The sequence below is a fragment of the Gopherus flavomarginatus genome, chromosome 20 (genome assembly GCF_025201925.1).
Source record: "Gopherus flavomarginatus isolate rGopFla2 chromosome 20, rGopFla2.mat.asm, whole genome shotgun sequence".
Classification (NCBI taxonomy): Eukaryota; Metazoa; Chordata; order Testudines; family Testudinidae; genus Gopherus; species Gopherus flavomarginatus.
Window position 1 is genome coordinate 15,057,101 of NC_066636.1, and position 23,934 is coordinate 15,081,034.

Genomic DNA, 23,934 nt, shown 5'->3' on the forward strand with positions numbered 1-23,934 from the left:
GTTCTCCAAATCTTTCTGCACAAGTCTCTCATACTTCAAACTTGTAAGTAAAAGCCAGGCAAGGTGTATTAATTTCTCTTTGTTTTCTCAACTTGTGAATTTTACCCTTGCTAGAGGGAGGTTTATCCCTGTTTTATTGTAAACTTTGAACTAAGGCTAGAGGGCGTTCCTCTGGGCACTTTGAATCTGATTACCCTGTAAAGTTATTTTCCATTCTGATTTTACAGAGATGATTTTTACATTTTTCTTTTAAATAAAATCCTTCTTTTAAGAACCTGACTGATTTTTCCATTGTCCAAAGACCCAGGGCTTTGGGTCTTTGATCACTTTGTACCAATTGGTTAGGATATTATTCTCAAGCCTCCCCAGGAAAGGGGGTGTAAGAGGTTGGGGGGGATATTTTGGGGGAAGACGAACTCCAAGTGGTCCTTTCCCTGTTTCTTGTAACTCACATGGTGGTAGCAGAGTACCAGGTTCTACTAAGCTGGTAGAAATAAGCTTATGGGACTTTCATGCAGGTCCCCACATCTGTACCCTAGAGTTCAGAGTGGGGAAGGAACCCTGACAGCTGCACACGCCTTGGTAGCTCTTCTTAGAGCAACATTAACTCCCACAGGGATTTCTGCTCTAAATGCTCCAGGCCTGAGGGAAGGATTCTGTGGAAAACAGGCCTTTCCCTTGCTCCAATCCAGACTCTGCTGTTCTGATGCTGCAGAGACTTGAGGGTTCCTGGAGAGCATGCTGCAACACCAGCAATCCCATGCTGCCTCAGCCCTGGGGACACGTTCTTTCTCCCCCAGCACCTTGCAATGGAGGGAAGAAAGGGACACGTGAGATGGAGTCCCTCCCTGGCTTACAGATAACCCATCCTGCAGTAAGACCAGTATGGACTCAGGGGAATGCTGGACTGCGGTGTATGTGCCCTGCAAGAGATCACTCGTGAAGAGAAGCAACACTGCTCCTGGCAGTGGAATCTGGGCAATAAGGAAGAGGAGTTGGAATTTCTCCATGGGAAGGTGAAATGGGGAAACCCGGTGGGACGATGCGTATGACTGAAATATTAGTGTTGCTGGTTACAACCCATTGAGGTAGGGGAGAGAGGGTAAAAAAGGCGGTGGGCAGGGGGGCATTTCACATTAGACCAGCAGTTCTCAAACTGTGGGTGAGGACCCCAAAGTGGGTTGCAACTCCATTTTAATGGGGTCACCAGGGCTGGCTTAGACTTTCTGGGGCCTGGGGCCAAAGCTGAAGCCCGAGCCACACTGCCTGAGGCCAAAGCCACACCCTGAGGGCCTCAGCCCTGGGCAGTCAGGCTCAGGTTGCAGGCCCCTTGTCTGGGGCTGAAGCCCTTGGGCTTTGATTTTGGCCTCTCCACACAGGGTGGGGGCTCGGGCTTTGGCTCCCCCTCCCACACTCACAGAGTAGTGGGGCTCTGGAGGGCTTAGACTTCGGGCCCCTCTCCTGGGTTCGTGTAGTAATTTTTGTTGTCAGAAGGGGATCAGAGTGCAATGAAGTTTGAGAACCTCTGCATTAGACACATCATTAACTGTTTTACGTTCTTGCTTATTGAGGACCTCAGGACCGCGAATGGATGGGGATCAATCTGCTAACTAACACAGCCCAGCAGAAGAACCAGTGGGGGGCTGGCACAGTTCACTGAATCCAAACCAGAGAGCATGAAATGTTTCTACTTTTGTACCTGTCTGTGACTTGTGGGAAGAAATTAGGTTATCACAGGGGACTTCCTACTGGGAGACAGATGGGGGTGGTCTCATGTAGTCAGGAGTAAATCGATACTTTTCTAATACAAAGTTGTGTACCCAACTAGGGGTGACTCTATTGTGGGCCTTCTTGTGGTGGCTAAAGATGAACTGATCACTGTACTGGATGTCCATGGTTGCTCTGTGGCCAGCGATCATGACTTCACTATTCAGTAAGGACCAGTAAGGAGGTTTTGGAACAAATTGATAAATTAAACAGCAATAAGTCACCAGAACCAGATGATATTCACCCACCTCTCGGGTATGAGACGGCAACGGTTCTGCGCCAGCAATGCTGACTCTAGCACTCTCCGACCTGCTCTGGTGGTTCCCACAGCCCCAAAGTGTTAGGGTGATTTCACTGACTCACCAGGCCTGCCTGGGGGCGTAGAGGGACTGGCACAGCTGGGAATCTGGCAGAGTGGAGTTTAAAACCTATCAGGCTGCATTTGCTGAAATATTCACTGGATTTTTCCTATCTGCTGGGGTCTGTAAATCTGCCTGTGCAGAGGCCATTCCTGCTTCAGACGCTCAGCGAGCAGGGCTGCTATTTTTCTTGGAGGGCTGCACTGGTGTAACCCTCCTTCCAGCACCTGCTGCTACAGCTTAAGCCACATTCCAAAGCAGCACTAGAAACCAGGCCTGTCTCTAGGTGTTTGAGGCGCCAGCTGCTCTGTATTACTGCAGGCTGGGGAGCCAGTCCCATCCCATCTCAGCTCCTCTGTGGCCGCCATACAGCAATGAGGCAGGACATGACCATGGTCTCCCTTCATGGCCCAACTCCTGCAGAGAAACAGGCTGTGGTTAGAGACCAGCTTTGGGACTGGGGCGTTGAAGCAGACTATTGTTACCGAGTAGTGTGTGCCTTCACAGCCAGTGCTCCAGAGAAGCAGCGGGACAGAGCTGTGGTGTCATAAACCATCCTACTATGGCCAAAGGGAAGAGACAGTCCCCTCAGATAGCTGTAGCACCATGGTCAAGTGGGTATTTTTTATCTGTTCTTCTCAGTGACTCATGTGTTATTATTCTAGGCTTTGATCTAGTGTTTTCAGCCACCACAGTCTTGGGTGAGATCCATTGGGCAGTTTTCTGAGGCCTGAGAGGGCTGTTCTATTGCATAGGAGTGGATTGTGTTTTCATATGGATTTCATCTGTGACCCCCTGGTGCTTTGCAGTGGCTGGGAGGGAGGAGGGCTTGCTGGTTTGATTGAGCTGGTGTGACGCCAACAGACCCCAGTTATGGGCAGGTGGGACCGAACCAAGGACTTCTGGAGCTTGGTGCATGAGCCTCTAACGCATGAACTAAAAGCCAACTCGTTGTTAGCTAAGGCTGTAGAGCAAACTCATTAATCTCTCTCTCTCTAAGTGGTCTCGGTGCCACTAGATGGGACAGACACCACACCCAGGAGGTGTGTGGGTTACACTAGCACAAGAAGCTACATGCTCAGTTTAGTGCGTTGCCCAGAAAGGGGAGCCAGCTAAATCTAGAAGCTCATCCCTTGCTGAAGAACGGTGCAGGATTTAAGCTGATTTGCCTCAGACAGGCTGTACACTGCCTTATATAACAGTACTAACACCTCCTTATCTTTGCTGGAAATACCTTGCCTGATACATCCTAAAACCACATTAGCTTTTTTAACAGCCATATCACATTGGCGGCTCATAGTCATCCTGTGATCAACCAGTACTCCAAGGTCCTTCTCCTCCTCTGTTGGAAAAGGTAGAGAAACAGGCAACCAAAATGATTAGGGGTACAGAACAGCTTCTGTATGAGGTGAGATTAATAAGACTGAGGGGAGTTTTCAGCTTGGAAAAGAGATGACCAAAGAGGGATAGGATAAAGATCTATAAAATGATGACGGGTATGGAGAAAGTAAATAAGGAAGTGTTATTTACTCCTTCTCATAACACAAGAACTAGGGGTCACCAAATGAAATGAATGGGCAGCAGTTTTAAAACAAACAAAAGGAAGTACTTCGTCACACAACACAGAGTCAACCTGGGGAACTCTTTGCCAGAGGATGTTGTGAGGGCCAAGACTGTAACAGGGTCCAACAAAGAACTAGATAAGGTCATGGAGGACAGGTCCATCATTGGCTATTAGCCAGGATGGGCAGGGATACAAAACCATGCTCTTGAAGTGTCCCCAGCCTCTGTTTGCTGGAAGCTGGGAATGAGCGACAGGGAGTGGATCACTTGATGATTCCCTGTTCTGTTCATTCCCTCTGGGGCACCTGGCACTGGCCACTGTTGGGAGGATAGGATTCTGGGCTGGCTGGACCATTGGCTGTTCTTATGACCAGTAGAGGGCAGTCCCCACCAGCAATATTTATATCTGGTGCACTGAAAGGGCTCACTTTCCAGAGCTGACCAAAATGATTAGTGAAAGTGTTCTGGAGAAAAACACTAAACAGAACAATGTGAATGAAAATAGGGAGCTATTGTTTAAGGAGCTTGCTAGATGGGGCATAAGCCACATTGCCATAATTAGCTGAGCTTGCAATAGCCTCCCATTCAACTCGTTGACATTTCTCCATCTGCAAATGTGGTAACTGTTTTAAAATCTAGATCCAATCAAATACAATATGTCAGGGAAGATTCTAGGCATCAATGATCTGATCATTTGGTTGATGACGGTAAACAAGAGATTCCCATAAGGCTCCCTTGCTCTTCCCAAGAGCCACCCTCATCCTCTCTCCCCTTTCTGCTCCCACATCCTCTGCAAATTTTCAAAGATGGATGCCTCGTGATGGCCTTCGCTCATGGAAATGTTGCCTAGTGGTCAGGGTTTCAACCCTTTGTGGGGGGGAAGGGTGCAGCAGATGGTGTGGGAGCCCAGGGCCTCCCACTGGGCTCTGACCCAGGCCACACTGAGGGCAACACAAGGGGTTGACACTTCCTACCACCCTGCTTTTGTCCAAAGTTTGCAGTTTATCACAGGAAGTTCTGAATGGTGTCAACTCACTGCTTGGCACCTCTTTGCAGTCAGTCAGCTCTCTCCTTCTTGGGATGGCAGCTGCTTCTGTAATGCTGACAGATCCTGGTGGTTGACTCGTCAGTGGGCGGGATTGAACCGGGGACCTCTGGAGCTTAGTGCATGGGCCTCTACAGCATGAACTAAAAGCCACCTGGCTGTTAGCTAAAGCTGTAGAGAAGACTCATTTTATCTCTCCCTTTTAAGTGGTCTTGGTGCCACTAGCTGGGACACACCACCACATCCAGAAAGTGTGTGAGTTACATACTTCCCCTAGCTGAGGAAGTGCATCCTGAGCTTCAGAGACTTCTAGTTGTAATCCCAGACAACCCCTGTAACAATGTGGCTTCTGGTGGGACACTACTGAGAGTATCAATTCAGGACCAATTGCTTGGAGCAGGGCAGTCACAGCCCAAGGCTGGGTGTCCTTTACTATTAAAGCACGTCAAACCAGCCATACAGAAAGGACTTTGGTTTTACCCCACTGGCTAATCAGAAGTCATACAATCAATTCCCTCAGATGTTCCAGTTGCTTTATATCATCACCAGCACGACTCCTTATGGGAATGAATGGTTATGAAAACCAATACCCCAGTAAAAGAAAAAACGTTCTCTCAAAGGACCTCAAAGGACCAATCCCCATATCCAGGTCAATAGACAAGTCAGATCTTACCCACAAATCACGCTGTTGCAAATCCTTTAGCATCTAAAGGTTTATCCATAAAGAGAAAGAAATATAGATGTGAGTTAAAATTGTTAAAGGAATCAATTACATACAGCAATTTTCTCGGTTCAGGCTTGTAGCAGTGGTGGAATAAACTGCAGGCACCAATCAAGTCTCTGGAGTACATCCACAGATTTTAATGGGTCATTCAGTCCATTGTTCAGAGCTTCAGTTTGTAGCAAAGTTCCTCCAGAATGGAGGGGTTTCCAGGGCCTTTTATATCCTCTGCCATTTGGAAAGACTCCTTTGTTCTTACTGTGGAAAAGCACAGCAGCAAGGTGGGGTTTGGAGTCACATGAGCAAGGCACACATCCATGCATGACTCTGTTTTTTACAGGCAGAGCAGCCATTGCTCACATGCTACCTTGAATGTTCCCAGGAAGGCCTCTCATACATGGACTGGAGTCTCCTATTGTGAGTTAAGTGATTCTTGATTGGGCACTTAATCTGAAAATTCCTTTCTCAAGAAACTGCCCAAATGCTTCACTAATGCTACTTAGAATCAAACACATTGAGATACACATGCATAGCCAAGACTCATAACTTCAAATGCAAAATGATACACACCTACAGGCAGCATAATCATAACCAGCAAATCACAACCTTTTCATAGACACCTCACATGACCTCCTTCGTACAAGATTTGGTGCAACTATAGGACCTTGGTTGCAGCAATGATTTATACGGTCACAGTTCATGTCAATAACGTCACAATCCCCCACTTATAACACTGATAGACCCCAACCATCAGGATCGAACCTGGGAGTTTAGTGTATGAGCCTCTACAGAATGAACTCAAAGGCAACTGGATATTAGCTAAGAGCAGACTCATTTAATTCTCTCTGTATGTGGTCTCAGCGCCACTAGATGGGACAGAACACCACATACTGGTGCAACAGAAGCAGGTCCTCCCTACCCTCAGGGAAAGGGACCTTCAGGTAATCGCTGAGGGAGAGATCCTGCTTCCTTCTGTGCTTCTCTCCGATGTACCAGCAGGGCTGGATGGCCTTTTCTCACTGTGCTGTGGGGAGCAGGTCCTGGGTACTAAGAGTCTGAAGAAGCTCTCAAGGACTAATTTTTTTAAATATTTTTTTATCAGTGAATAGGGAGAAAACATATAATCACTGCTGATACGATTGGTGGGTGACAAAATACTGGCGGAGTGATAATTACTGATGAGGAAAGCAGGGGCAGTGAATTATAGTCTCTGGTGGTGCTGAGGCTCCAGCAATATTCAGAGCCCAGGGGCCCAGCTCCACCAATATTTGGGGCCAGGTCTCTCCCCCTACCCCGGGCCCACCTGATGCCCTTCTGTGCCTCCCCCGAGTGTCCTCCGGCCTCTCCTTGGTGCCCCCATGCACCTCCCCAAGCCCCAGAGCAGCTGCCTCCCTGCATCAACTGCTACCACAGGGTCCTAGTACCCCCTCTTTCTCTACTCCCAGGGCAGACTGACCCTGAGCCTGCCCTTCCCCCTCAGACCCTTCCCCTTCCCTTCTTTGGCAGGACTCTCCACCAGCACAGCCCCCTCCCCCACACCCCACCCGCTGTCACTGCTCCTGCCCCATGCTAAAATCTAAAGGTTTATTCTTAAGGGAAAAGATATAGATATTTCATATAACCAATTCTAGCTCTCAGTTACGTACAGTAATGGCAATGTTCTTGGTTCTTGTAGAAGTGATAGAATAAACTGGCAGGTTCAAATCAAGTCCTTTGTATAGATCTTCAGTTTGTAGCAAAGTCCCTCCAGAGGTATGAAGCAGGATTGAAGACAACATGGAGGAGAAGCATCAGCCTTTTATAGTCTTGCCATGTGGCCTTTGCTTTCTTTGTCCCAAGGACACTCTATCCAGCACGTGGCATAGAAAAACCTTAGAGTTCTGTCCATAGGCAGGTCCCTGCATAACTTGCTGAGTCACAAGGTGTATCTGCCTTCTCTCAATGGGTCAATTGTATAGCTGATGGTCCTTAATGGGCCATCAAGCAGGCTAGGCAGAGATGACACCATCTTGTCTAGGGTGTTCCCTGGAAGCATAGCACAAGTTTGAAATACAGACAGTATGGAGCCAAGATTCATAACTTCAACTACAAAATGATACACATATACAGATAGCATAATTATAATCAGCCAATCAGAACTTCTCCATAGACCCCTTACAGGACAACCTTTCTACAATATTGGCTGCAAATATATAAGAGTGATCGCAACGGTGATCTGTACAGTTACAGATTATGTCAATAATGTCACAGGAGGTGACACGGCATCAGTGAGACTGATATTGGAATACTGCCTCCAGCTTTGGTGTCCTCATTTGAAAAAGATGTTGTGAAATTGGAGCTGGGGCAGCAAAGAGCCACCAAATGTTCTGAGGGCTGGAGAAAAATGCCTTCTACTGTGCTATTGAAAGAGCTCAACCTGTTTAGCTTATCAAAAGAAGATTGAATGGTGACTTCACTGAAGTGGTGAAGTGCCTTAATGGAGAGAAAATACTGGGTATTAAAGGGCTCTTTAATTTAGCAAAGAAAGGCATAACAAGACCCAATGGCTGGAAGGTGATAAGAGACAAATTCATATTACAAATGTGGCAGAAATATTCAAGAGCGAGGATGATTCGCCACAGGAACAAGCTACCAAGGAAAGTGGTGGATTCTCCATCTCTTCAGGCCATTTAATGAAAACTAGATGACTTTCTGGAATGTGTTTGCCCAGAAAGAAGCTATTGTCATACAGGAGGCCTGTGCTATAAAGGGGGTCAGATTAGCTGCTCTAATGGTCATTTCTGGCCATAAAGTCTACTAATTTCTGAAAAGCTGAGTGTAGCATTGGGAGCAGTGTCTGCTGTTATATTGTCTAGCCAGCTTGCTTACTAGAATGAACACTCATTGAGTAGGGTGATCCAGAGGGAGTACCTCAAATCTCTAAAGTGCCTGGCCAGCAGCAGAACATTGGCACAGCAAGGGAGGGGTGTGGCAGTGACATCACAAAGGCCTTTTGCAGGACCTCAGACTATTGGTCAAAGGTGGTGGGGAGGTGATGACCTCACAGAGAGATGCTGACATCAGCCAGGCAGGACAGGGGCGAGGGGCCAGGGAAACCTCAGAGCCCCCTGTGGCTTTGCTTCAGCAAGTCTCCTTCTCGAGGTCTCTCTTTGAGGACTGAGAGTATTTGGGTTCACGTACGTAAGCGCCAGGAGGAACCTCTTTCGAGTTTTCTCCTTCCCTTTTAGTGATTTTACTAGAAAACAGCTGTCCCTGTTTGGAAGGTAAGAGCCTCCTGGAGGTTTGAAACCTGTTCAGTCTGATCCATCTGGTGACAGTGGAATTCTAGGCATGGAAAACACGAGTTTAAGGAGGCCGAATTTTATTCTGCACCTAGAATTTTGTCCCTTAGAATCACTGGGGACATTAGGGTTTGTCCTTTTTGTTTCACTTTTTCCTCCATCCATCCATCCCTCCTTTCTCTTCTTCTCTTGCCTCTTTTGTCTTTTCTCCTGTTCCCCTCTCAACACCAGGAGAGATGTGTGTGTCACGGGGGAGTGCTCTGCAGCTCCCATTGTGGGAGGTCCACCCAAAAATGTGGGGCTGAAATAGTGCTGGGCAGTGATCTCCACCAGTGACCTGGGCCATCCTTTGGGCTCTCTGGTGAGAACCCTCAGCCTCCTGTCCTCCGTATCTACCTTGATTGGCTGAGCAGAGAGTTATTGACAGGGAGGAGACTCAGGTCCTTGTTGTTCTCTTTTAAGACCAAGTAAATAAGTCATAACCAGTCATATGTTTGACAAATTTTGCTGCTTCTCTGCATTAATTGTCCTCTGAGCAGTTCATGATTCTCTCTAACATTCCAGTTCTCCTAAAATACTTGCTGAATAATTACTGTGCACTGTTGTTGGTATGTAGCTCATTTGAGAGCACTTTATTCAGGTCATTCAATGTATGAAATTCAAGATCCAATGGTTAGTTTGAAAATCAGGGCTCTTGGGTCCTATTCCCAACTTTACCACTGACTGGCTGTGTGACCTAAGACAAGTCAATTCTCCTTTCTCAGCCTTAGCTTCTCCCTCTTTCAAGAAGGGATAATAATGATCTGCTCCTACCTACCTCACAGTGGATGGAGGATGGGGATCCATTGGGGAGTCCTACTAGGAGTAGTGCATAATATGAGGTGTCCTATCACGTTTACTCAGATCAGATTATGACATAACAGAACAGCTGAAATATTCTATTTTATTTGTATTTTTTTATTTTGAAATTGTTATGAGCAGCAACTACTTAGCTCAGATTGAAGCATCTTATCTAATTTTCGAGATTTAAGTGTCTCCTCTTTGTGTACGACAAGACAATTTAACACACTGTGACTAACAGAGGCTTTTGTTTTGCAAAAAAATATTTTGGTAAAGAACTTTCATCCCACTTGTTATGATTTCAAGAAACAAACTGGTTTAGTCTGAATGGGATTTTCTGACAGAAACGGTTTCAATGAAATTTCCCCATCATCTCGATTCCTGGGCTCTGTTTCTGCCTCTGGGGGTTTGTTGTCCGTTAGAACAGGAGTCAGGACTGGTGGTTTCTCTTTCTGGCTCTGCCACCGCCTTGCTGTGTAGGTCCTTGGGTAGGTCACTTCCCTTTTCTGTACCTCAGGCTCTTCCCCATCTGTCCAATGGGAACAGGAACAATTCTCGAACTCTGGGCAGTCATGAGCCTGACTGAGAAAAGGGGCGTTAAAGCTCTCTGTGAAGGAGAAAGGGGAGTTTCACAGTGTTTAGCACCAAGGAATTCTAAAGTTTGCTAAAATGTCTAGTTTGCAGAAACAAGAAATGTCAGGGCTAAATTTTTTAACCACTGCCTTTTTTAAAGCCCAGTCAGGGATGTGAGTCCCTGTCTCTTAGGTGCCTGGGGTTCTTTGCCAGCAGGAGAGAAGATGTTCCTGCATCCATTTTGGTGGCCTTAACAAACCAAGTGCTGTGCTCCAGTTCTCATCTGAGATCCTAAAAGAGAACATCTTCCCATCCATGAACAAGACAGGACCTATCTTTAAAAGGGGAACAAAGAGACCCCTGGGACTTACAGACTAGCTAGCCTCACTTCCATAGCTGGAGAGATACTGGAATACATTATTAAACAATCAGTTTGTCAGCACCTACAGGATAATTTGGTTCTTAGGACTAGTGAGCATGGGTTTGTCAAGAACAAATCATTCCAAACCAATCCTGTTTCCTTCTCTGGCAGGGTTACAGGCCTAGTGGAGGTGGGTAAACAGTAGATGGGATCTATCTTGGTGTTACTAAGGCTTTTGACACAGTCCCGTAGGACATGCTCACAAGCAAACTAGGGAAATGCGGTCTAGACGCAATCAGTGTAATGCGGATGCAGAGCTGGGTGCAAACCTAGACTCCAAGAGCCCTTCTCCACATTTGGCTGTCCAATGGAGAGAGTGTACCTTGTGGGTCCTGCAGGGATCAGTCCAGGGTCTGGTACCGTTCAATATTTTCATGAATAATTTGGAAAATGGAGTGGAGAGCATGCTTCTAAAATTTGCAAATGACACCAAGCACTTTGGAGCAGAGGATTGGAATTCAAAATGCCCTTAAATTGGAGAATTGGTCTTCTTGAGCCAAACTTCATGGCTGGGCCCCTCTCGATAGACTGGGCTGAACTGAAACCCCAGAGCCAAACACTCCTCCTTCTGGGCAGTGCACGCTGACCTTTAATGGTCTCATGCTGCTTAGCATTGTCAGAGCAGCTTTTGCTGAGGGATTCTCCCAGCACTTTCCAATAGTGGGAAAGTATTAAATCCCCATTTGACTGCTGGGAACTGAGCCCTAGAGGGGGGAGCAACTTGCCCAGAGTCCCACAGGAAAAGGAAAACAACCAGCAATGGAACCAATAGGAAACCCAGCAATGGAATTCAGGAGTCCTGACTCCCAGTCCCCTGGTCTAGTCACTCCAGTGGAGCACACTCCCTCTCAAAGGCACGAGAAGCAGCCATGAAGGCCTGGTTGTAACTTCCAGCTGTGGGAGGGAGTATGTAGCAGTGGTTAGCGAAGCGGCCTGGAAATAAGGACTGCTGGGTCCCATCCATACATCTGACACTTGGTGTCACCCTGAGCCAGTAGCTTCCCCTCCCCAGGCCTGTTTCTCATCAGTAGGGTTGGGGTTGTAGTCCTGACAGCCCAGGGGGGTTGGGAGGCTCCAGGAAGGTGTGTAAAGTGCTGGGGCATCAGGATCCTGGAGGTGCTGTCACCCCTGCACTAGGGCAGTGTTCTGCACCCCCTGCTGCTGGCTGAGTTTCTCTATTCCTTGGCAATAAGACAGACTTTTATTTTCACAGCCAGTTAATCGCCCAGTGTCATCACCCTGCCTGCTGGCTGGGCAGGGTAACTCCTCAGGTCACCACCACCCTCTGCAGCCTGGCTTGGGCTTGGAGAGCAAGGAGAAGGGTGAGGGACAATACTGAACATCATCCATCCATTGTTCCATTACCAGAGCAAGTGTGTGGCACTAGAGTTCCTCTGTGGCATTCCCTGTTTGTCTGGGCAGAGGCAGAAAGAGGAGAAGAGAATCTCTCCCAAAGGAGATTGGATTTCCAAATAGCCCCCAGGAGCCCCTCGCTCTCAGACCAGGGAGGGGCTTCTCCAGAGCCATCTCCAGTGTGTTTGGAAAGGTCCCAGCAATAGGGCTCCCAGCCCTTCCCTTATGGGAAACTGTTTCCCAGGCTGAGAGTTTCTGAGCTGGGCCAGACCCTGTGAGCTGCTGAGCATGGAAATCAATGGGAAACGAGGGGGCCCTGGCCTTGCTATGCCTAGGGACTTTGAAGTGGGGAATGGTTTCCCAGGAGAAGTCCGGACTCCTGGGTTCTGTTCCTTCTCTAGCCTTGGCGGGGTGTGTGTGTGTGTGTGTGAGTGTGGCCTGGGGTGGTAGGATGTGGCATGTCCAAAGTGACCGATGGCCAGCCTTCTGGCAGAGAAAACCTGCTCTGAGATGGCACCTCTGTGGGAGAGGCAGTGGCCAGGCCAAAATGGACTGGGCCAGGATGTGGCTAGGCAGGCAGGACCCAGCCCAGGAGCAGAACCAGGCATGATGTCTCTGTGGCTTGTTGTGTGGGCAGCAATGGCCCCAGGAGCCCTGCCCTGATTTCCATCAGGAGGCATTGCCCTGCCCGGTCATTGAGGACCTTCCATCCTTCCAAAGGCAGGAGGTGGAGGATCTCTGTCCCAGCACCAGCAGCTCGGCCCACTCACCATGGGACAGCAGCAGTGCCTGGGACTCGGACAGCAGTGAGGCTGATGGACACTTCTGGTTTGTTCCAGGTGAGGAGCCAGGCTGGGCTCAGAGAGGGGTGAGGAGGAGGCTGTGAACACTTTGGGCCCAGGCCCTCGACCAGTGAGTGCTATGGAGGTGAGTCCACAGCCCAGGTGTCTGGCCTGAGCCACGTGACCCCCACTGACACTAGATGCTGCCACTTTGGTCCTTGGTGCTCCATTGGGTGGGGGGTGGGGAGAGAGGCACCTCCCAGGGCATCCAGGACAGTGGGGGGGGTCTCTTTGCTATGGGCTCCTGAAGGAGTTGGGGGCTAAAGGCATCACTGAGGGAGGGGAGTGTGGAGCCCGATCTGCCCTGGGTCCCGGAGGTGGGAAGGGGGCACATTGCCCCACCATGCTCCTGTCCTTCCCCCAAGTGGCAGCAGGAGCCACCCTGTCCCCTTCTCTCCCTGGTGCAGTGACCACCAGGGTCTCGGAGGAGGAGGAGGAACGAGTGAATGTGGTCACAGTCCTCAAAAACATCCAAGAGCAGCTCCAGGGCCGAGAAAAGGTACAAACGTTCCCCAGCTGTGCTGGAACTGAGATTGTCCTGCCCCTTCCCAGCACCCTGACCCCTGGCAGAGGGTCTAGGCCCTCATGAGCCACCACCCCTAATGGGGACCTTTCTCCTCCATGATCTGGGACCCCTAAGATGGGGGTGTTTGTCACACACCAGGTGTTTGTCTCCTCCCCCCACAGGCACTGTCCCAGTTCCTGACCCTGCGTGTGTAGGAGTCGTGGGTGATTTGGACAATGTGCGGGTCCCCACTCTCCCCCATTCAGGCCTAAGTCTGGCTAACTGGCTCTCTCTCCTCTAACCCCACTCCTGGGAGGCGCAGGATGAGGCCCAGCGGCTCATGTTCCTGCACGGCATGCACCCCACATGTCTCGCTGCACAGCAGAGAGACCAGGACACACTGGAGACGCACTTGTGCAAATGTAACCCTTCTGCCCCTCTGAGTTGGCAGCAACAAGGGCCGGGTTCAGTATCCAGGGGTTCCCTTTCAATAACACAATGCATAACCGGCTCGAGCCCCCACCCAGTGACCTGAGACTCTTACATACTAACCCCCTGGGCGCCTCTAGGAGGCAATACTTCCCCTCTCGCAAACATAGAGTCTGAGTGTAGCAAAATCCTTTTAATAAAGGAAGGAAACAATGTGGCATCCCATTGGAGAAACACCACAAACAGGATTATAACACAAACCATAAACAAAATCCCACCTCCAAGTATGTTTGGCAATGTCCTTTCCCTCTTAGGGTCTTAAGTCCAATCACCCCAAAGTCCAACAACCCGAAAGTCTCTGGTCAGCGCCACCTCAGGATTCAAGAGTTTATCTGCAGAGTTTTACCCCCCCAGCCTGGGTGGAAATGGGGAGGGGAGTCCACAGGGTGTTAAGGGGCACCTTACATGGGCCAGGGCCAACTGCTCCACCTCTCCATGGAGTTCTGCTGCAGTCTTCACCACAACCAGCTCTACCACACCAGCTGTGCCGCTCCTTCAGCTATCCCTGCAAACCACTTCAGTCCATTCACTGTTCCATAGGCTGCTGCAACAGGCTGCAAACTGCTCCACTCTGCCAGCTGCTTAACAATAGGTCTTTAGTCTCTCCCACTAGTTAACACAGCACTCAGTAATTTCAGCTCTTAGTAAGGGAGCATTGATGCTAGTGCACCATTGACCTAACATTAATTCAGCTCAGCAGTCTCTAGATAGACTCCTAATAGAATCAAAATTAGCCCTACTCTTTAACAATGAGGACAAGAGACTGTACAACAAGCAACCACCCCAACCTCTCTCAATTCACTGGGTTTTGGAACCCATGTCCCTTGTCTAGCAAGTGTCATTTAATTTATATTGAGACATCTCTGTCATAAAGCAGTCTCGTAGTTCTTCATTCACATAATCAGGTGGCAACACTTTATTTATCCTGCCCCAATAACAAAGAAATTGGGGATCCCAGAGCTGTCAAAATAACCATCCCAGGCTGCCTTGGGCTATGCTGGGTGTGCCCATGCAAATAGCTGAGCCTTCACCCTTTGTGACATTCTTTCCGCACTTCCCATAATTCACCACCAGATGTCACGGTAGAGCTCATCCTGACTCTGCTTACACAAGGCAGCTGTGGCGGAGAGGATTGTGGTGAGCGAGACGCGGCGCCTGGCAGCTGGAAGATGGACAGAGACATGGGAGTGGCAGGGGTCTCCCCGGACCGACGACTGGGAGTTGGCTGGTGCTGGAGGGGCAGCTGAGGGCAAGGATTGCTGGGGCTGAAGATTGGGGAGAAGAGACACGAGAAATAGTGGGCAGGAATCAGAGGAGCGGGAGGCAGGTGGGGGGATCCTGCTGGCTGTGTGGGGTGCTGGCTGTGTAATCTCCTCATTGGGAGGTGTCAGTGAGGCCCAAATCTCACACGCTCCTTTGTCTCCTTTGGGTCTCACAGGAGCTCATTCAGGAGCTTCTGGATGACTCTCCACCCAGCGCAGTCCTGGCCAACTCCCTGATTGCTGCGGGCAACCTCAGCTACCAAAACCCTCTTGCCTGGTTCCCCTAACCCCGGTGCTGCTCAGGCCCACGGCTGGGAGTCACTGCCCCTCTCACTCCCAGGTCACCTTCCAAGCGTGGCTCCTCTGGCAGAGGTGGCAGGAAGGTTCACTCCTTCCCGTGGCTGCTCTGTTCTTTTCACTCCAGTAACATTGCAATGGCTTTGCGGAGAGGCTGACTCCCAGGATCAGATACAGGAGAGACAGCAGGGTCCAGGGAACAGGGGTCATTCCTAGCCTGCCACTGTCTGGGAAACCTTGGCCTTATCATTCCCTGGCTTGGTGCCTCAGTTTCCATTCTCGCCAGCCTCTGCCGATTTCCCTGCAGTTTCATGTCCATATTGGTGCCAGTCCCACCCCTGCACTGCACAGCCTAATACCGGCTCCTCTCTCTTGCCAGCACCATGACACCTGCCCTTGAGCCAGAGCTGGAGACCCACTTCCTTCGAGCTGCCCTGCATGCAGTCTTCACCCTGGGCACGGAGAAGGACACCACCCAAGTCCAGGTAAATCATGGATTGAAGAGCCAGCTGTCATCCTGCCACGAATCCTTGCTAATTGCCTGCAGTTGGATGTGAATGAGACAGGCCAGGATATGTGTTTGGGGGTCTCACCAGTGCTTCCCAGAGACCTCTCTTCCCATCCTGTGGCAGGTGCAGCCCCACTTTCCCTAAGTCTGACCCATGGCTCTCCCTTGCTTTGCAGGATCTGCATAGGGTCTTGCCAGACCTCCTGGACGCCATGCTGGGGAACCTGCTGGCAGAGTCCCCAGACCCCGACAGGCTCCACTACATCTTGGAGGTGAGCCTGAGGAGAGGGGTGGGGGCAATTTTACCTTAACTCTTAGATCCATTTTCCAGTCTGTCCTCCCAGCTGCGCCCCCAGTGGGCCGTCCTTGCTCAGGGCAGTCAGTGTAATGCACTGTCAGGCCCTTCCTCCTTGAAGGACAGAGGAAGGAGCTTGGACTTCAAGGCAGAGCTCTGCCTCATTCTGCTGAGCACTAGCCATGGGGCCCCTGGCTGGCTTGGGGAGTGAGTCTGAACCCCTCCTGGGAGATCCAGAAGATGGTCCTCAGAGAAGAGGAGGGAGGGATAGCTCAGTGGTTTGAGCATTGGTCTGCTAAACCCAGGGTTGTGAGTTCAATCCTTGAGTGGGCCATTTAGGGATCTGGGGCAAAACTCTGTCTGGGGATTGGTCCTGCTTTGAGCAGGGGGTTGGACTAGATGACCTCCTGAGATCCCTTCCAACCCTGATATTCTAAGAGTCACAGGCTCATTCCTAGAGAAACAGGAGGACCCCAGAGAATCAGCCCTTGTCTCCGACAGGCCCTGAGATCCCTGGGGGGGATTGTGCTCACACTCAGTCCCTTCACCCAACCAAGGACTTGAGAGCCAGGGAAGGGTGAGGGGTCTGTCTCCTTCCTAGTGAGCTGTTCAGAAATCAGGAGGTCAGGGAGGGTGGGACCAGTCCCAACACCAAGCATTGTCCCAATCTAGAGACAATGTCAAGTTGTGACCTGCAGGATACAAGCATCATCCTGGGGGCAACAATCCCCTACTAAAGCTCTGCTATCAATGAATCAGATATTCCACCCTGCATACAATGTCTCAGCCCCCTGGGGAATGGGGAAGGGCTCATTAGCACAATACATGCACCATTGATCCTGAGCTGCCTCCTTTCCCCCCAGCATATTAACTACTGCATCGTGTCCAGGGTGTCACGAGAGAGAGGCAGGAGCAGCACGGCCCTCCTCAGATCCATCATCAGCCTGTCTGAGTTTGAGGTAAGTGGCCCCGGACCCCAGCTTCCTGACTCCAGGCATAGGTGTGCTGGCTCCAACAGGCTGTAAGATCTGATGCTGCAGAGGGGGTGGGTTAGGAGTGTTCCTCTTGGGGAGGCAGAGTCAAAGCAGAGAATGAGCCTGGCTTGAGTCAAGTTCTTCTTGTCCTGGTTAAGTGGCGACTCTAGTTTTTAAGGGGACCATGCTCCAGATTCATGCCTTCCTGTCATCCTGGAGCAGCTGGGGAAGCAAATCCTCATGGAGGGCCCTGTCTGCATCCCTGTGTTCCAGGCTCCCTCATCATGGACTTATGTTCTTGGGAAGGGCAGCAGAGTCCTCTAAATGCCCTCTGCAAGCCTCTCCTGTCACCCAAGCAACCACCCAGAGCAGCTCCCATCACTGGCAGCCTGGGAGGCCAAGGACTGAGGGATGATGGCGACTGACCAGCTAGTTCTGAGGCTCATGGGTGGGGGAAGCTTGTCCTGCTGCTGGCAGGGCTGGACCAGCTCTAGAGAGAACGGGAGGATTCAGTCAGCAGGGGCTGCTGATCTGCCCCATTCACCATCCTGCGGCTTCAGCAATAGTGACTGAGATGACTTGGGGAAAGGTCTCAATCTCCCCACATCCCACTTCACTGCTGCCAGAATCCCTCTTTCCCCCCTCCCACTAGAGCTCCCACCCTGCCCACCTTGAGGAGAGGGGTCTGAAAACTTGAGCTGTGGATTGGGGGTGGAACAGCTGCTGGGGACACTGAGGGGGAGGTGGCAGGAGCTCCCCCTATAAGGACGGAGGTTGGCACGGGAGGTCACTAGAAAGGACAAGACTCCATTCTGGGGGCCAGGAGGGGGAATCCACCCCTCAGAGGTGGGCAGGTGCTGGCTGGAAATGCTGCTGGGTCCAGGTGACTTTAATCCCCCCTGATTCCTTGGGGGCATCTGAGTCTCTGACAGGTCCTCGTTTCCTTGCAGCAGGAGGACGTCACAGCCAATGTGTTGCACCAGCTCCACATAATCTGGCACTTGCACCAGGTGCCTGAAGCACTTTAGGGGCTCTGCCTCTGAGGCCACCAGCAACTCCCGCTCCCTGCTGCAGGTACTGCTCTGGCTCCCTGAAAATGGGGAGCTAGCGGATGGGGAAATGAAACCCCCTGGCACTCATAGAAACTCTCTCCCCTCTCTGTGAAGCAGGGTCCTTCCCTCTGCCCTCCAAATTCCTTCATCTGGGGCAGGAGCTCTTTCCCTCACACTCATTCCCCTCCCTCCTTTCTTTGTTCTAGCCCCATCCCATTCCCCCTGCACCCAGGCAGAGCTCTCCCTGCCCCATATGGTGCAGAAAGGCCATTATGTCAGGGCCACGGCCCCAGCCCCACTGGAGCTCGGAAAGCTCCACTTTTGAGGAGGTGGGAGTGGGACAGAGGCTCAGGGCTAGCTTCACCTCTTGCCCTTTATTTTCCCCTTGGCCCTTCTATGGGGTCCCTGGGTGTGAAAGGAATAGGAGCCTCCTTCCCGGCTGTCTTCCAGGCCCTGGGATCTGGCACAGCCTCCCAGACAGGCGCATCCTGCAGCTGAGCCATGTCAGGGAGCAGTGGGGCCAGGTCATCTCGTCCCATCAAAGCAAGCAACACTTGCTCTCAAAGAGGCTTAGATGGAAAACCTCACTCCCTCATGGAGGTAAGAGCCATTTACTCCTTAGGGCGTGTGGCTCTCTTGGAGGAGAAATGGCATCCCCGATGCATAGCCTGGCTGGGAGCTTTCCCCATTCCTGGCTCCCAGCTCTGGGACAGAGACGTCTCCATCCTACCACCCTGGTTTTGTTCCTAGGAAGGGACTCCCCAGAGACGTCCTTGAACCTGGACTCCTGAGAGCATTTCTCGCAGGAGGCTTCAGCCCCTCGGGCATGAAGAGAGCATCAGGTAGTCTCGATCACATGGCATCTCCAGTCTCCAGCTCCACTTCCCGCAGCAGGGCAAATGACCCCATCAGCTCCCAGAATCCCAACTCTTTGACTTCCTTCCACTCAGCAGTGAGGTTTCTCCAGCCCCCTCACCACACCTGTCAGCCTCTGAATGATGAAGGGCCTGAATGTCAGAGTCACCAGAACAAACAAACTCCAGTTCCGGGCAATGGGGCCTGTGTATACTCAGCCCCTCTGGAAACCAGGTCTGAAATGGGGAGCAAGGGACCCCAGGCCAATAATAGTAGGAGTGGGCAGAGCAGGCCTGTAACAGGGTGCTTTCCCCTGGGCTGCACAGCCTGGGCCCTAGCCGAGCTGATTATTGAATGAGCCCTAACTGAGAGGCGCCATGTCCCTCCCCCTAAAGAGCCAGACTTCAGTGGTGACACAGACCGGCTGGGGTATCAACAGGAATGAGAATGAGGTAGTTCAGAGCAGCAAGGAAACTTGAGAAGAGAGATAGGAAGTGCCCAGGGAAACCTGCAGCAAAGTGAAAGGAACAGACCTAGCTGTTGGGTACAGGGCCCTGGGCTGTCACCAATGTCAGGGTGAGACTGGGTTCCCCTACTGGCCCCAAAGAAGGGGATGTACACACATCTGGAGAGGGTTACCAAGCCCAGCAAGGGGGCTGCAGGCTAAGCAAGAGCCTCAGCAATGGCAGAAGGACTTCTTTCTGTGGAAAGATCTCTTTGGACTTCTAGTGTGAGACAAGCTGGGCCCCAGAAGGGTGGACTAAAGGTGGAGACCTGGCTGGAGGGCTGAGTTACCAGGCAGAGAAAATGCCATGGTGCTGGAGTGACCATGGATGGGGGACGCTAGCCAGTGAGAGGGCTGTGATGCCATGCCTGGCCACCAGGGAGGGCGTAACGATGAGTAGATTCATTTATGATTGGCATAGTCAGGAGGACTGAATTCTGCCTGTGATCCATGAGTACTGATGGAAGTTTTGCTTGCTGAAGGAAGGTCTGTCCTCCCAAGTGGGTGTATCGAGGGACAGAGCCAGGCACTGGATTTCCCATTTCAGTTCCAGGGACTGGTTAAGCAGCCAAAGCAAGTCTAGGGGTTTCTCTAGCAGCTCCTAGAAAATCAACAGAAGCAGAAGGAAGTGCAGGCGGAGCTACAGACGCAGCAGCAGCAATACCCATGAGAGATCTTGCAAAGGGAATGCCCATGGACAAAAAGAGCAGACACGGAGAGCATGCCTGGGCTGTGCTGAGAAGGTTAGCCCAGGAGAGCAGGGCATGAGAGAGTGTACAGGCGTGACCTAATGCAAAAATGGGAACAAGTTCTTTGTTTTGGGTGCGGAGAAGCAGGCCGTATCAAAAGACACAGCCTGCTTAGGAAATTGCTGAGTGACAAAAGGAGAGGCCAGCAGGGCCGGTGCAAGGATATTTTGCGCCCTAGGCAAAACTTCCACCTTGTGTCCACCCCTACCCTTCCTTTCCCTGGAGCATCACTTATAAACTTTCAAAAATGAATACAGTGGAGTCACATCTTATGCGGGGGTTAGGTTCTAAGGTCAGTGTGTAAGAAGAAAATCACATATAGTGAAAATTACCATAAAGTACAGTACACACAGTATACACTAGAACAGGGCTCTTCAACCTACAGCACACATGCCAAAGGTAGCATGCAAGATAATTTTTTTTAATGACAGGTTGCGGGTCCCAGTTACACCAGCCCTGTATTTACCACTCCTCCCAGTTTAGTGTCATCTGCAAACTTGCTGAGGGTGCAGTCCACGCCACCCTCCATTTTTCCATGTCAGTTAATTGGATTGATGATACATTATGAGAACTTATAACCCAATAAAAGATATTTCCACACCCAACTTGTCTGACTAAGTAGAGAGTAATTCATAGGGAGACTCAGTCATGATTATTTTCTTGTGTTTCATTGGGTGAGCATCTGGAGGAATCATCTTCTGACTTAAGCAGAAACATTGACCGATTGGATTCTGTTTTGATCCACTTTGCCTTCTTTATACATGAAGATAAAGAAAGAGTAACACACACACTGCCCTGGCGAAATTCATCATAAATAACCCATGCCATGCAAGACACATTAACTGCACACCTAGTAAATGCATATGGAACTGGTGAAGGTTCCACGTGGCCAGAAGAGGTGGAAAAATGTTTGGAGGAAAATGAGACGAGTTAAGATTTTACTTGACAGTAACAGAAGGATTTTGCACACGAATAAACAAGTGTCTTATCACTTCATATTTAATATTAGAATTATAAATTGAAGTTTATGATCCTAAACCACCAATTAACAGCTATGTAATTTGTATAATGATTATTCCTTTGGAAAATTTGTATCTGCATGTATAAAGAAGGCAAAGTTAAAGTGGATCAACACTGTTAATTACTTGGATTCTCTTCTGATCTAAGCATAAAAAAAAACCATCAGGGAGTTCACCAAACAAAACAAGAAGATGAATGAGAAAGTTTAAGCATTACTGTCATGTAAACAGTGCTTAATTGTGCCTGGACTTGCCAGGGCTTCTCCCCAGCACCTCTAGGCCTGGCTGTTCCTAGTCCTGGCACCTCTTGGCTTGCAGCGTCAGGTTTGAAAGCAGAAAAATTGCTTTAGCCCTGGCACTTATTTCATTACAAATCAAACACTGCATGTAAGTTGCACATAGGGAAGCAAAAAACACTAGATGTTTTTAACAAAACACTTGGCTAATGTTGTCTTTTAATGCAGTCTAATAACGTTCAACCCAGTAAGTAACATGTGGCGTGATAAATCTGACGCGTGGTTTTATTTATGTCTCTGCAACTGACTCCTCATGTGACCTTCTTCACAATGGGCCTCTCTTTATTTGCATAGAAAATAAGGATACAAACACTCTTGTCGGATGTTAAGTGGTGTTCCTAGAACTCAGGATACCAAAGCACTTCACAAACAGTCATTAAAGTTCTATAAATGCAAATGGACTTCACCCAGAGCAGATGGGCAATATAAAAGCCCATGTCCACTTAAGTCTCTGCGAAGAGCAATTTTTGAATTCTTCGGTGAGTCTTAAGAGGTTTCTATACCTTGTATTGCTCTCTGCCAAGACTGAATGCCAAATCCTAGGGCCTCATGAACAACTCTCTGAAGTCAATGGAGAAACTCCCCTTCATTTCAGTGTGCATTATACTTGATGTGCAGAACATGCAGAATACAGGCTCCCTGAAATTGCAGTGATTAATGCCAGAATGTCTCAAACAAAATATGCCATGGATTTGAAAGACCAGACTGGATTCTTGTAAGTGCTACTGATGCTCAGATCCTGCTCTGAATTTCCTTCATATTAATGCCTTTGTAACTCCAATGAAGCCAGTATAGTAGAGAGGGAGCCTAAAATATAAGTCCTTGTATTAGAGGACTGGTATGAGGCCTGAACTAAAGTAGTGGATAAACTTTGCTGATCTAAACCAAAGTTAGCAAACGTCAGGCTCTGCCTGCTTGCAAGTTCAGTGAATCTGCCAGGAACAGGGCCGATACTGCAGAAACGCACATTCCTAAGAAGTGCTAGTCACAGAGTACTCACGCAAACACATCCTGATATCAAGTAGTACCAGAACATCCTGATATCAAGGATAGTACTAAAACATTCCCCATGGATAACATGAACACACTGACCCCTCCTAAAAGATAAAGTCAGGATCACAGTATGTAATAGAGATGTTTTAATCAAACCAACATGTACAAGGTAATGGGTAATAACTAGCTACGTCAGTGGGCAGTAACTGTGTCAGAGGGGCAGTACTAACTTGTTTGTATTAGGGTATAAAGATGTATCTCAGAGGAAGTATCTTTGTCTGGCCAAGGGAGGAATGGAAAGTCCCACTGTTCACTGAGCTGGTCCATTGTTACAGGCATACGTATATTAATGTATGGAGTCTGTGGGATACTAGTACCATGCTTTGTCAACAATAAACCTGGCTGGATGTCTTCATCCCTTAACGAATCTTGTGGTCATTCAGCAGTTCGCTTGAGGTCTGCTGAGCCAGCTCTCTGTGCAGGGCTGGAGTGGTACAAATAGGGAACACACACACACAGCCAAACATCTATCAACATCTTAGCACAGCCAAGAGAAAGATACCAGGAACGTAGCATACCCATGAAAATTTTCATATGAAAGAAACCTGGAGGGGGTAGTTTGTATGTGATGATGAGATTAGATGAATGAATATAAACACTGAGGAAACAATTACATCAATTGAAAGCATCACAACAAAGAGTCCAACAAAATGTGTTTTGTAATTAATAAAGACCGCATGCACAAACGATGTCTCCGATCCTCCAGGCAGTTTGAGAAACTATATAAAAGTTCCTGCCACTCAGGGCTCTTTTAAACACTTCTCTTCAAGTACTGTCCTCAGTGACCTGGGTAAGTCTGATTTCAATCAATCTCTCGATAACTACTGAGGTGTCACATTAGTAATGTTTTCAATTCAGGCCTGAATCTTGTATGTTGACTCTGTGATTCTCAGCAATTGTGAGACATTTTTCCATAACTTTGTGCAGTTGTTAAGTTGCAGGCATTAGCTGCTTCAAGCTTTATAAGTTAAGGGTGGGAGTTACAGAGCCACACGTGTTTCTGACACCGAGATCCGATGATTCCTAACCGGAGATAGGAAATTTAAACCTTTGGGAGATGTGAATAATCTCCTAGCACAGCTTTCTTTGGGGCATTTTGGGAAGAAACTCCTCCACTTTCTTCTGTAAAGGGCCATTTCAGTGCTCTACTTCATTTGGAAGTGGCTGGTGCTTGTTGCTGTGTAAGACACGATAATGGATTCAATGGATCACCAGTCTCATCTAGTCTGACAGTTCCTATGTTCCCCATTGTGGAAGTAGCAATTTTAGATGTAGATCTTAGATTGGGGTAAATTAACATAGCTCCACTG

At 49.3% G+C, this 23,934-nt stretch overlaps 1 protein-coding gene across 1 annotated transcript in view; it reads left to right on the forward strand.

The window, feature by feature from the left end:
• The first annotated feature begins 4,390 nt into the window (after window positions 1-4,390).
• Window positions 4,391-23,934, forward strand: part of LOC127038394 (uncharacterized) — a 44,940-nt gene continuing 25,396 nt past the window's right edge. Inside the window, exons 1-7 of the mRNA XM_050930973.1 lie at window positions 4,391-4,396; window positions 12,561-12,762; window positions 13,173-13,264; window positions 15,198-15,298; window positions 15,698-15,803; window positions 16,003-16,098; window positions 16,985-17,080. Coding sequence (XP_050786930.1) covers window positions 4,391-4,396; window positions 12,561-12,762; window positions 13,173-13,264; window positions 15,198-15,298; window positions 15,698-15,803; window positions 16,003-16,098; window positions 16,985-17,080 — 699 coding nt within the window. The remainder of the gene's footprint in view (window positions 4,397-12,560; window positions 12,763-13,172; window positions 13,265-15,197; window positions 15,299-15,697; window positions 15,804-16,002; window positions 16,099-16,984; window positions 17,081-23,934) is intronic.